The sequence below is a fragment of the Scomber scombrus genome, chromosome 19 (assembly GCF_963691925.1).
Source record: "Scomber scombrus chromosome 19, fScoSco1.1, whole genome shotgun sequence".
Taxonomy (NCBI): domain Eukaryota; kingdom Metazoa; phylum Chordata; class Actinopteri; order Scombriformes; family Scombridae; genus Scomber; species Scomber scombrus.
This window is the reverse complement of record NC_084988.1, coordinates 21,913,305-21,928,067: the sequence shown is the minus strand read 5'-3', so window position 1 is coordinate 21,928,067 and position 14,763 is coordinate 21,913,305. Positions and strand designations below refer to the sequence as shown.

At 42.1% G+C, this 14,763-nt stretch overlaps 1 protein-coding gene across 1 annotated transcript in view; it reads left to right on the top strand.

Moving 5' to 3' along the window:
• alk (ALK receptor tyrosine kinase) overlaps window positions 1–14,763 on the top strand; it is a 361,055-nt gene that overhangs the window by 309,922 nt on the left and 36,370 nt on the right. Inside the window, exons 9-11 of the mRNA XM_062440190.1 lie at window positions 654–826; window positions 2,200–2,294; window positions 7,859–7,978. Coding sequence (XP_062296174.1) covers window positions 654–826; window positions 2,200–2,294; window positions 7,859–7,978 — 388 coding nt within the window. The remainder of the gene's footprint in view (window positions 1–653; window positions 827–2,199; window positions 2,295–7,858; window positions 7,979–14,763) is intronic.

The following is a 14,763-nucleotide window of genomic DNA, read 5'->3' as shown; positions in this document are numbered from 1 at the left end:
TGTACTGGGGTCAAATTTGACACGTTTTCAAGAAAAAAGGTTTTTATCTCAGAAATATTGATTTATTTCATCTAATTGCCTCAAATTGACATGGATGGCTCCATGCTACATTCTTTGCATGTATGATGAATACTGATTATTTGTATTGTATGCTTTATAAGAACAGTCAAGGACAACAGGTGTGATTATGTGCTGCCATTCAAATATTTTAAAAGGTTTCAAAACAGTGCTCTGACTAAACTTTATCAGTTTGTGATAATACATCAACATTTCTTCCTCTGATTTTAAATTGAATATAATAATTCATAATTTCAGCTTTTTTTAAACTAAAAAATGAGGTATAGTTTCTTTAAATGAGGCCTATTGACCATCATCGAAAGATAAGTGTAAAACTTGTGGTAATAAGTTGGAATGAAGTTGGTTAAAAAGGTCTAACCTAGAATGGGGTGATGATTTATACCTTATGCTTTATAAATAGTCAAACCACACCAAGTCAATTTTGACCCAAGAGGACAAAATTTGCAAAGTTGACGAAAAGACAACAGGAGGGTTAAAGTTGCAAGTTTTGTATACTTAGCCATATTATGTTTCATTAAGTGTCCCAAATCTCAACATAGAAATAACTAATATCAATTTGGATGGTATTTCAACAGGTGCGGTTCCGGATGTGTTCCGGAGGCTTACAGAAGGGGGCGCTGTCTCTGTGGATCAGTGAGAACAGCACTGGCCCAGAGGAGCAGCGCAGACTGTGGCACTCAGCCAGCGAACCCAAATCTGAGAGGGGCTGGAAACTCATCATAGTTCCTCTTTACGGGCTGGCGGACTGGTACGGCAAAAACACTCGCCTGTTTCACCACACAACAGGAAGTTCTGATTATATCAAGGCTGCTTGTTTGGTGTGCCTGAATGCATCAAACTGGTATTTCCACTTTGAAGTGCTTAAGAGCAGATCAGTCATGCTACTCTCATCCCAACAAACATCCCAAACGCACTCGCACAAATACTTAAGTGCTCCCAAAGCAAAAGGAAGTCTTTATAAACTCTCCTTCAGTCTTTCCACCTCTCATAAATGCAGATTTCTTACATTTATATGCCATTTTTTCTGCAATACATTTCCTCTCAACTCCACAAAATTAATGAATCCCATCGGGACGCTAGTCTTATAGCATGGACCTGCCATGTGTACAGTTGTACAAACCATCCTCTTCTTCTTTTTATTCCACTTGTCTGTGATAAGGAGGAGAAATCAATACACAAGGCTCTATTCGCTATACTTGCCTTCCAATTAGCTGTGGCCCTGATTTCCCCTCAAAGAAGAGAGAAATTAAAACAAAAAAGAATAAAACAAGGAAAGGAAAAAAAACTAGATAAGGCATTTCATCCCTGTTTTTCTGACTTGGGGTTTCTTTGCAGTTTAAGCTCAGATAATCCCGCTCCCCCAGAGAGTTATTCATTTCTGATTCCCGGGTTATGTAGTCTGCCGCTGCTTGTGCTCTTAATTAGAATGTCATGTCTGTAACCACGAGGTGAGCCTGCCAGTCTTTGCACGGTGACCTTTGTAGAGCTTAAATATAATCAGAAACACAGCCTAAAGTGCAAACAAAAGTCAGAATGCTACCAACAGTGTATACATATGTAGGCCGTGTTGATTTGAAGACCTGTGGGGCTGAAGGCAAGAGACTAAATATAATCGCTATATAAAAGTTATTGACATGTTAAAGGTTAAAACTGACAGATGCAAAAGCTCCACTATGAACAGCTTCATATATATTGGCGGTCGCATTACTCTCCCAGCCACAGAAAGCCCAATACCTTCCTGTCTCCGAGCTGTCAAATGAATCGATAAACAGAATGATGACACACTGATAAAAAAGCTATAGTGAGAAATGCATTGATCTCCACAGTACCCAAAAATCTTTCAGGCATGTTTGCGTAACTGTTACTACCAGAAATCGCCATTTCATCCCCCTCAGTAAGTCAAACTCGCTCCTCTTTTGTCTCCGCTTAAAAGAGACGTCCAACAATTCTTAACAATGGACGGAGCTGTCATAAGGCATACTGCGCACACGCCCCAGAGCCAAACCTCAGTGGCATTTCGGCACGATAAATTCCCTCCTCGCTTCATTTCAGTTCGAAGCTGTCCAACCTCTCACAGGTTGTGATGTAGTTAAAACAGCTCTGTCTCTCTCCCCCTGCTAGGTTCTGGCTGCAGTTCAACACAGAAGATGGACCTGGACCCGGTTCAGCCATCTCTCTCGACAACATCTCTTTCAGCATGGACTGCTTCCTGGCTTGTGAGTACTCTTAAAAGACGTTGACTTTTTCTCTCTCTTCTTTCCTTTTTACTGGTGCTTTCATCAGACGTTGGTTGAATTAATGGGACTGTTAGACTGATTGCCTGATTGATTGGCCATGAAAAGAACAATGAGGGTATGCTCTAAAAAAGCGTAATCACTTTTTATGGACTTCAGAGAAGCTTAACTAAACAGTCAAAGTGACCCTCGATGCAATTAGCTTGATAATCAATACCATGTTCATGTTTTCACAAAGGCGAGATTTGAAAGAGTGGCAGGTTAATACACTTTGGAGAATTCATCAAGGACTTCTAAGTAAAATACTGAGAAAAACTCCAAACTATTAAAATATTCAGAATCCTAGCAGGTCCTTGAATGAATAAATGTGGTGCAGCTTTGCTTAGACATACAGGAAAAAACATGATATAAATTATATGTATCTGTATATTATTTTGCATTCTTATCAGAGCATTTAATGTGCCGTGAAAGGTCAGAACAGTTTAGATCTAGAAAAATAATATGGCTTTCTGATTGATAAGAGCTTGTATGTTGATGTTGTACTGCGGGGCTTATAAAGGTCAAGTCTCGCGTCACCTTTGCGGATATTTTTGTATTATAATTGAGATGGTTTATCAGTATATAAAAAAGAAAAACAGGGAGTGAGACGACTGGTGTCTGGAGAATAAAAGTTAAGAGTTCAGTGCCTCCCTCTGTCTCTGCCTATCTGGAGAAACCTGTTTGAACTGTGACAGGAATAGTAATGCCTGAGCATCTTTCCACCTGAATAGAGCTCTGACAATGAGACCTGTGTTAAAATGAAGCAGTGTTAAACTGACTTCAACCTGGACAAGAATGGGGGATTCAAGAGGAAGGCAAAATGGGGTGTCACCGTCTGACACAGTAAGATTTTTTCCTGCTTTAATTTGACGCATGGATTAAAGAGATGTGTTAAAAACTGCTGTAATAGTGCTGTGATTGATTCAGAGCTATTGGAGCACATAGTTTAGATACCAGATATCAAATAAGAACTGCCACGCATAATCTGTTTTGTGTCCACCATTGGATGACGTCAGCGCCGAATGTATTAATCAGCCTTCGATACAATCTCGACTAAATTGCCCCTAACTGTAAAATGTAATCACATAACATGGACTCACCGGCAGAATATGATGTGAAAAATTGCTTTTAGTCTAGACTGGAGCAGAGTCACCATCACCTCCGTATCAACACTGGCTTATTGGGTCAGGGATTCTTTATTTAAAGAGATGACATTTTCCAGGAGATATTTGCACACCAATTTGTGTTTTATGTCCTCCGGAGCGGCAGAGCTGTTGGATCATCTGTCCCCGCTTTGCTCACTTTCCAGATGGCGAGTTCTTAATCTAGGCCAGGTATCTATTTTTCCTACAGCCACACATGACACAGTCACATTTTATCGCCTATCCATCAGACCACTCGACGGTAGAAGTCGAAGCTCAGCAAAAGACGTCCTCGACCGAGAGCGATCGCCGTGAGTGATTAGCGTGATGGATCCCCGAGCGTTATGACACAAGACTGTAATATGTTCTGGTGGTAAAACATACTGCGAGCACATTATGCAGAGAAGCAGCCATCCGTGGTGTTTTTTCTTCTTTTTTTTTACTCTTCTTCTTCCTCCGCATCTCTCAAGCTTTAGTTTGATGTACAGTTTGGCGGGCATGTGTGCTTGATGATGCATCCGTTGCCCTTCAGGTGTTGAACCTGGCTGTCAGTTTTATCATTTCATCTTCACCAGCGTCATTAGATTAGTTTATTGGGTTAGAGAGAACAGGAAGTTCATCCTTTTCTTTCTCTCTCTCGCTTCGTACCGTCACTTCTTCTACCCGCAGAGCTGCATTAACAACAGCTGCCTTTATAAACACCAGACAGGGAATGTACCTCCCCGGTTAGCTGGTCCTTGACTTAACTGGTTAGTCAATGCAGTGCTCCTCTAAAGGTTTACCACAGCAAAAAAATGCATATTTGGATGGAAAAAAATTGGATTTTGCTGAAGGCGGTGTGCAAAACTGCCTGTTCATCTAAAAGCAGACATACATAAATATTTTCAATCGTGTACATTGAAGGTCCCGTCACTGTTTCAACTCCAAATATGCCCAGATGTTCTTTTAAGGATGTTTGTACCTGTTATCTGACGCAGTATCTCGTGTAATACAACCAAGGATTGCTGAAATGTGTTTGCACCTGTGGGTGTTCAGAAACAAGGAGTCACATCATGGACCAGTGAGTACAGATGCTCCACGGTCCCTCAGAGTACTCACAGTGATGTCATATAGGATTCATTAAAAGCACTATATTCAAATGTGGTTTCATCCCGGTTAATCAGTTGCTTTGTGCTCTTGTTTTAGATGTATACATGTATAGACGCAGCACATGCAAACTAAATAAATAAGGTATCCGAATATATGAGAAAACATACATACATTTTTAAATATGTTGTATCGCAGTCCAGCTTTTGAATCCCACATTTCTCTAAGGATAACGTCTGGCTGTTAACATGAAATGTGCATAGTGAGGATATTTCTCAGAGCTGTTGCAATCTTGAGGTATTTTGGACTCATAACTGGGTGGTAACGAGGTGCCCCCACCCTCCTCCCTCCCTCTCCCTGTGGCTGGCTTCTGGTGGGCTTCAGGTAGCTTACGGCGCCCTGCTAATGAACAGTGACAGCTATGCCGGCTGTTGCCCTGCCCTCTAGTTCATGCTGCTCTGTGGTGGACCTGCTGAGTCCTCCTCTTGCTGCAGCAGCATACCAATGCCCCAGTCTGTCTGTTTCCTAGCCCGGCTGTAGTGTGTTCCCCCATGCTCAGAATAACAATGCACTGAGCCTCATTGGACATTTTGCTGAAGGTATAAACAGTTGCTGAACTTGTTGTGTACACCTAATGCATATAAGGGTCTCACTTATAGACAGATAGTGTTGTGTGGAGTGTTTTCTACTCAACTGCACAATCGAGTAAGTAGCAGTCACTTGTGTGTTGTATTTGTGCAATTAATTCTGCACATACACTCTATCTGTATCAAAGCTCCCAAGCAGTGGAGTCTTATATGATGATATTTATCCAAGGATTACATGGCTAGGGAATGAGCTATTGATTTTCTTGCTGACAGATTTAAGGTAAGCAATGCTGAGGTTTTTAGGCTTTGAAGCCAAAATTATAAGATTTTCTTTACTCCGACAAAAGTTGCAGCAAGGGCAACTCTATACAGTCTGTAGCTCCGGTGCACATTTTGAGACTAATTCAAGAATGCTGATTAGAACTGTGTGTAGGTATAGAGTCAGCTCAAGCACAAATGATATTAATGTCAAGTTGTTTGCTCTAAATCAAAGTGAGCAGGTTTTCTCGGACCAAATGGAACAGCTGTTGAGGGAGCCCCCCTGCCATATTGTCATAAACGGTGAGCCTTCAGCCTGAGGTGACAGGGGAGCCTGGATGGAGGAGAGGGAGTGTTTGTGCAGTAAAATGATTATAGAGATAAAGATGGAAAGTCTTGTTTTAGTCCGCAGATACTCCCATGATGTGATGGCGAGGGAGGGAGCCGTGATTTGTTTTCACCAAGGAGACAAATGGTACTATGGGGGCAACTCATTGGCCGATCACAATTAGGAAACTTGTAGTTGGATATGTGCTTGATATTCAGCTCATGCAACTATTTTTTGAGATTTGGAAACAGCACCTGCTCATCGATAGGTTGTTGTTCTACTCCAACTTGAGAAGTACTCCATGGCTTGGAAGAGCAAAGCAAATTGAAGAAAATACTCTCTCTTGAAGCCTCGAAGTCATCTTTTGTTGCTGTTCGCCACCCAGGGCAAACCCATGGAGAATATCAGGCAGCTGCAGAGTAAACAACAACAGTATGCTATTCGGCTGCTCCACAAAGACGGGCCAGTCTACAACTGGAAACTTTCTCCTTTATCTTTGCCTTATGAAATGCAAATATGTCCCGAAACCATGTAATTGTCCTCTCAACAGTCTATTCCATATGCAGAACAGAAACAGAGCTTAATATGCACATCATACACAAGCAGACTATCATTTACAATGCATTGTTTGCATGCCTCAAGTATCTACTGTGAGCACATTGAAAGTGTTTAATGAAAAGACTATAAGCCCTCATTGGTGTTGATAGACTGAAGCATTGTGCCAGTCTGGCTTAAACAGCGATGATTTCTTTTGTTGGAAAGCTGACTCAGCAGCCCAGCCTCTTTGGGTGGTATGTGCTGTATCTCTACTTTTTATCCAACACTGAATTTTGTTGGTTATGAGTTGTTAAAGTTATAAATCAGAGTCAGGACTAAGAGAATAACAGTCGGTCAAGATTTGAGACCATGCCCTTGTTTGGTGCCACACAGTGGCATGATGGCAGCATTATCAGCTCCCCAAACCACAGCATACCTTATCTGACACTTGTGGAAGTAATCTCAGCTGTACACAAGTCATCTGCCCTCACTGCAATACAACAAGAGCCATCCACCAACAATGCCACTGAGGTCTTTTTTTCTATACAATATAGCAAAGAAATTAGATCCTGGCAAGAACCCTTCAACAAAAAATGGCCCGTTAACAACTGAATTTTGCTTCGTGAAATCTTTTTTAGGTAGGAATGAAAAAGAATTGTGTGTACACACCTGTCAAACAAGTTGAAGGAAACAGTACATGCTGTAGAATATCTACAGCGACTAATGATTTTGTCATGAAAAGATTTTTGTAAGACTCTTGCCGCAAAGTGATTTTGTGATTCCAGCATTTCCCTTTTAGCTCAAGTAAATACTGGAAAAGTTTATGTTCGGCTGTCAGGCTCGCATTGATTGTTCCTGTAGCCTGTGCAATCTCTGATCAGATGTGTCAGCTGATTTCTCCACGACCGTTCAGGCCAATCTTTTATACCGCTGATTGCACTGCATGGACATCGTCAAAGAGAGTGATTCATTTGTTCAGTGATTCATCCAAACAAACCACCGGAACTCCTGTTTCTCCACCTCCGATGAAAAGTACAGAATGTTTTTGACTGTTTTTCCAGGTCAGAATCCAACCACAGCAGCTAATATTAGTCTCCCGTATTTGGAAAAATCTAGCCAATCAGCCAGCCAACTGTAATAGCCAATCAGCCAGCCTTTTTTTGCCCAGAAAACATAATTCTGGGTGAGAATTTGAAGGGGGAAGAGATCAAGGTGCCAGCAAACTTATGATCTCAGTCTTGGGAAAGTGGTGAGGCTGGAGGCTTGATGGATTGCTACAAAACACCCAGACTGAATGTGCCCATCTACTGTAGGAGCAGATAGAGACGGGGGGAGACGGAGGGGGTGCTGGATGTTACGTGCATTTCACTCCCTCTGTATTGCCATCGGTGGTACAAATGAAAGAATGACCCCTGCTGGTGGTTCCACATTTTCTGTGGCGGTGAGGGGTCTAGCAGCTACTGTGCCTACTCAGTCCTTCAGTGTAACACCAATAGGATTTTCTCACTGCTTGTTAAAGGAGGAAAGAAAGCACAATCCTGTAAATAAATGTATTATATTCCCTTTCAGCAAATGGCGAATTTCCACCAGTGGCCAGCAGCACAACCAGGATGCCAGCTCGACCACCGATCAAGACCACACCCCCATCCATCGGGAGCCCTGCGATTAACTTCCCCAACACAGATTACTGTAAGTGTGAGCTTGATAACGTCTTTAAACTGAAAGTGTGTGACGTGTGCTTCCCTTCCTCCCTGAAGGAGAATATTCCCCACAATGATATTTGTCCAATTCTCCTTCTGTGTCTCTCTGCCTTTCCTATTCTCTCCTTCTCTCACACATCCAGCACACACAGACACACACACATATGCATGCATTAATGATTCACAATTGCTCTACACGTGCTGAGCATGGCCATGATGGATGGAGCTGCAACAAAGTAAGTGTGCCCCCTACTGGCCTGCAACACCTCCACATCTGAGTGAGTGCCGCAGAGATCTCCTTTGGCATTAAATGGAGCAGGACGGGCAGTTTTGAAGTGTAAAATCCTCCAATTTGTCTCCTGAGAATGTCAATGGAGCTGGTTACACAGACTTGACATTTTCCACCTCGCACTCTCTCACTTTTCTTCAAAAGGGTAAAGACAAGCAGGAGATTCAATTTCTATATTTAAAGTCATAAGTTAGACTTACTTTCATATCAAACATGCTCTGGAACACATTTCTTGTGTGAGTGGCTGTGAAGTGCTTGAGGAACACCGGACTGCTTGGAGCTTCTTTGCTGATAGATGCCACCATCCTTCAAATGGACAATCCCCTTTTCTAGAAATGATTCAACACCAATCATGTAATGAGACACTTGTTATACAAAGGTTGAATGAATGTGCGGTTTGTCTCTCTGTGACTTTGAGTGCCGTTTTCCAGTCCAAACAGATGATTGGACTGGACAGTTTCCCCACACTCCAGAATCGTAATTGCATTCATCTATAGCCTACCTTGTTTTCTCTCCCAGGCAGCGTAAAAGGTTTTCATGGCATTCATATGCTGTTAAATCCCAGCAAAATCAATTTTGTAGGGTATAGAGGTCCACCTTCCATTTTAAACCGGTTAGATGAATCACACTAATACACAACGGGCTCTGACACACACTTACCAACAGGTCCACCGCTTTGCATTGAAACATTAAATTCGAACACATCTCATCTTATTATAGGTTTGTGAAAACTGTTTGAAAATAGGTCTAATAAAAAGCTACAGCTGAGAGGAATGAAGTGTTGCTTAATATTGCAACATATTTATCATTACAGAACCAGCAGATGGGGAAAAATGAAGAGAAATTGCACTAAATGGGTGAAATCAATGATTGATTAAGCCTCAACAGCCAAACAGACAGCTCTCTCTCTCTCTCTCTCTCTCTCTCTCTCTCTCTCTGACTTCCTGCCTGGGCTGACAATTCAACATACAGCATGTAATCCAATTTGCTAAACAGCCACTAATAAGTGCTAACTAGAGCCAACTGTGTTTGACACGCCACAGAAAGTAGAGTGATGGTCAATCAAAGACACACAGCAGCAGCCCAGTGGACCTCTGTTCGCTTAAACTACTTCAAGGCCCCAATTTGCTAATTTAACGTTCTTCCTGTGCAACCAGTTGTCTGATTGGATGTCTGATATGGGTCAGTCTTCACTCTCAAACACGGAGCAGTCTGTTATTTCATTTTTGTTGCTGCAGGGTCGAACAGGGACAGTAAAAGATCAGACGTTAATGTTCGGCCAGTTAACATAATTTGATCAAGTTGCAGGATTACGGAGTGAAGTGGGTCAGCCAGCAAACCAAGAGGTATTCAGTCCTTCAAGAAGTTGTTTAATGCTAGTAGGAAACCTGGAATTTAGGTTGAGCTCATAGGACTTGCTTTTACAAGCCTGTAGTATAATCGGCAGTCATTCCTCGAATGGGGGGGTAGGAGTTAAACGCTTCACATGAGGCCACCAGGTGAGCACCGTCCTTCCTTGGTGTTTCCTTGATAGGCCCATGAGAAAAAAAAAAGAAGAAAAGATGGGACTTGGAGATCACACCGCTCTCGTCCTTGTGATTATCATAGATATTAACTTCGGGGGGGAAAGATGTTGAACTCGGGGTTCTACGCTGGCCATTTCAAAGACAGCCTTGAGCGGTTAACATTCTCCGGGCGTCTCTCTTCTCCCTTTCCGGAGCTGATGCTTTGACGTGTGCAGGGCAGGATGGCAAGCCTGATGAGGGTTTTAGCTCAGCAGACCTGTCACTCCAACAAGGCTCTCCTCTTCCCCCGACACGCTCGATGATTAACCCCGGCGAACGTCTCTTGTGTCTCTTGTCTCCTCTCGCTTTCCCCTTCATCTTTTCCCTTCACGCCGCAGCCATATCTGTTCAGGCACATTTTGTTTTTTTTCCATTTGTTTCCCCATCTCTGCCATTTAAGAAACCTCTTACTGACTGACTGTTAGTTCACGTTACTGCCCTCTAACCCTCACCCAACAGCCACGTCTTTCTGTCAGTGTTCTCCCTCTGATCTCTAGTCTCTTGTCCCACTTCACCCTGAATTCACCTTCATTCTTTTCTTTCTTCTTATTCTTTCCCCCCCTCGTCTCCATTGACCCACCACTATTCTACCAGCAAACGTTTTCACTTCATGCCACCGCCCTACTGTGTGGCATTCGTGTCTCACTGCTAACTCATCACTTTCTTTTCCGGGAGTGTGAAAAAGTCGATCTCGATGAGCTTCCTCCTCTTTCTTTCCGTGATTACCTCTCCTGATGGGAAAGGAAGGGCGTCGCTAAACTCAAAATGAGCTCCGGTTTGAGCTTATTTTTCTGTGGCCATACTCTGTATGAGCGGGAGTGTACGTGTGTGTGTGTTTTTCGGTGTGTGTAAGATTAGTGTTTACAGGTTCTTTTCAGATGATAAAACAACTATACACAATACAGAGTCACGCTGTAACAAAATATCATATTTACACCTTATCTGCTAAAGTGAGGCAGGATGTACAAGCATTAGCTTCTTTGAACAGACAGCACATTTTCATATCAAGGTGTTCCACTTCTGCTCATACAAAAACAGACAACAACAACAACAAACAAAAAAAACCCAAGTTCCTTCCGTGGAGCAGATGCAAACTGGCATCGAATCAAAGACAGACGGGGACGGCGATTGAAGCAATCCGATTGGCTCTTGAAAGTAACTGACGGCAGATGTCGGTCCCTGAACGCTCCACGCAAAGAGGAGTTTTGGTCATTATGTGCTCGCTAATTAGCCGCGCAGGCGAGATGCGAGTCTGTGCTTCATTGTTTACTCGTACATAAACACTGGCCCGCGGCAATCAGTTAGCTGGTGGTTGTTGTTACTTTGGGTTTTGGAGGGGGGGGGGGGGAACATTAGTCACCAAGACAGATATGAGACAGATAACGAGCAGTGCCACGCAAAACAGGCTTTTGTAATTAATTGGACTCGGGTGCTCCATAAGCTTTGTACTTAGCATTCAGATCCATTCACGGCGTGCCAGCCTTGATCCATCTTTCTAATGGCGGGCCCAAGGAGGACAGCTGTCAGCGGATAAGGAGGATACATGCTAACAGAGGGAAGCAGCCAGTAGTTTATGTTGAGGGGTTTCTGTTCACCTACAGTATGTTTGTGGTGTGTTTTCTTGTCTTTTCATTTTGACTTAGACTTTTATGAAATGTAATTATTCCAGGAGACATGTGGCTCAATCACATTCTGATAATCAGACTTGACTTATTTTATCCACCTACAGTGTGTTTAAGTGTACAAATAATTACATCATTAAAAAAAAATGTAAATGGTTCCTGATCTCCATAATTCCACAGATTAAATGTAATATTTAGAACAATTGTATTCCATTACCTTTATTTAATATAAAAAGTTATAATGTAAGATCATGCCAAACTAGTTGATATGGTGTTTTACTGAGAATTTAGCGTTTTTAAGCAAGTTGAATTATTTGGTACAAAGTTTTTATGGTTACACCACTTTGACATTTTTACCATAATCCTCTAATATATTTTCTCAGACTGGATTAAAAGCAGACATTTTATTCTGGGTCCACAAAATAAAAGAACGTGTGAAAGTTATTCATACGTTTATTTTCACATTATTTTTCACAATTTGACTAAGCCACAAAAAACATCATTGACCCATAAATAACTCAAGCCCCAACACAAAGAGAATGACACAAAAATATGTAAGTATACTGGACAAAATGTTTAAGCTAACAAACAAACAAACAGAAAAGAGCACAGTATCACTCACCTTTACCATGGAGTACAGTGACCAAAAGGGGAGAGGTAGAGGCGGGAGACATAATTTATAGAGGGGGGACCCAGGGAAATTGAATGTATGGATATAGAAACTAACACTCATACGTTCCACATATTGACTAGAGGAGTAGCATGTCAGGTCTAGAGAGACTCTGTGTAATTCCAATATTACACTATGTTACACATTGAAGACATGTAGACATTTGTGCATTAAATGGTATCAAATTAAAGCTCCTCACTGTAAACCCCAAAGAAAAGCAGTCCTGAAACGTAGAGGTTGTTTTGGTGTTCAATCTGACTCTGACACAAGAAGATGACGTGGCTAGTGTTAATTCCCACTGATTGGCTGGGTTGTGTCTCTAACCGGGGGGAAAAAAGAGCCGGTCTGCAGCCTGGCTAGTTCAATCATGGCTTAAGCCAAAAAGCCTGACAATTAGAGAATTTATGCCTCTTAATCAAATAACAGTTTAACACAGCATGGCTCCTTGTAGCGAGTGATGAGGCTTAGTCCATTTGTCACAACATACAATACCTCGGACGCTGCTGATCGCCGTTTTTACAAAACTGAAAGGATTAATGTGTCTCATTACTTCATTCTGGCAATTTAAAAAAAATACTCATAGGCCTAGCTGGGTGCTGAATGGCTTGTTTACTTGTTACTGATTAGCCCAAGGACTGTCTTTGTCATTCGTAAAGAATGACATGTTTACTCTTGCTTTGTTTTAATAATATTCAGAGGAGATAAAGACTGCTGGAATATGGCTGTCAGTATTGCAATCCAGTCAGAGACATTTTTCTAAGCTGTCTCCCTGTCTTTTGTCTCCTTTATTGGACTTATTGTTTGGTACAATTCCTCACTGGTGACAGTGTGCGCCGCTGACACTTCCTCTGATGAACGGCCAGGGTTTGTTATGATGATGGTGTCGCACCGGTGGCAAAGTTCACTGAAAAAGAGATTCTTATAAATAGTCAAGAGGAGTCAGAGTCTCCTTTGGGATGTGTGTGCTTACCATTATGTGAATGTGAGTGTGTGTCGCAGGTCGAAGGGGCCTGACAAGTGTGCACACCACAAATTAGAGAAAACTATCATCAGCGAGAGCACATCTTGTTTTTGTTTGTTCTGCCAAGTGCCTTTCACAGAATGGCTCATTACGCCTGTTGGGTGGTGTGTTCGAGTGTGTGTGTGTGTGTGTGTGCATAAGAACTCTCATATTGATAGACCCAACAAAATCGATCAGCTGGGTTGAAGTGTGAAACCAACTGCACCCTAGGGAGGAGGGAGAGTGGAGTAAGAGCAGAGGGCGTGGATATCTTCTACACCAGAGGCGCTAATGTCAAAAAGTCAAGCTCACTTTACATTAAAGATGAAATAACTCAATACAAAAATACAAAAATCAGACTATACATCTTCCTATTTGCCCTTTTTCTCCTACGCATGTTCAACCATCACTTATTGCCACGTTAGAGTAATAATAACTAATAATATGTTTAATTTTTGCTGCACTTTTCCATCATAGTGAGACCACAGACACATTAAGTACACTAAGATTTACGTCTAAAGCTCCATTTGGCTTTGAGGGTTTTTCTGCTCTAGTGATGGATTTATTGCCAGCAGTCTTAACTCTTATTTTACCTTGTTAGGTGTTGAAAATACTGACTTGAGGGATCAATTTACTTCTGCTTGGATGGAAGCCAGACAGAACTTCAGTCACCCCACAACACTGTTTCTTTGTTATTTTTTTATACAGTCTGAGTACATGTGCACGAGAAACTCCAAGTCGTGTTTTTATAGCGTTTTTTTTTTTTAAAGCTTTAAAATTGTCTCTTCTGGCAACGCTTTACCAAACTCAAAAGAGATGTTTTTTTGTGAGGAGTGGGAGTGCAGCTCAGCGTGAAGCACTGATGCCGCAGCGCTTACTTGGGCAACCATGGACCGAACCAATCTCACAGATCAGACTGACAAATACGACGCTCCACTTGCAGTCCATCCAGGTTGCTGCAGTGAAATGTTAGTCATCATTTAGGACTGGAGGGGACAGAAAGAAATCCAGTAGAAACTCAGGATGAATGTTTTTTGTTTTCTTCGTAGCTTTAAAATTATGACTGCCTGGGAAAAAAAACCTTATTTCTTCTCTGTGTGGAAAAGCACCTTTTCTCAGCATCCCTCAGCTGCAGGCAGTTAATAAGAAAAAGGGTGTGTATTCTCATTTTGTTGCACACAGATAAACACAAACACTCGGGCACACACACACACATTCATTCCAAAAATATCAGCTTGCTGCAGTGTTTTTCCCTCAATCAGTCACAGAGAGTGCAATTTTTGGCGGGAGATCCCAGAAAATATGGGGGATCTCGACTCCTAACAGGCACCACTACACAGCCGCTGCAGGAAACGCCCTTCTCTCAAAAAAACAAGTCTCATGTCTACTCGTCGTATTTAATCACAAACAGCATTACAATCACACTGAGCGGCAACTCACGAGGCTACGAAAGCCATCGTATGACGCTCTATTCCGGTAATGACTTTGACTTTAGCGGGGTGTCACATTTTGCAATAATCAGCCCCGGTCTGAAATGAATAACAAGTAGTCTCAGGGTGTCCAGGGGCAGGCACAGAGAGAGAGAGAGAGAGAGAGAGAGAGAGAGAGAGAAAGCAATTGAGACAGAC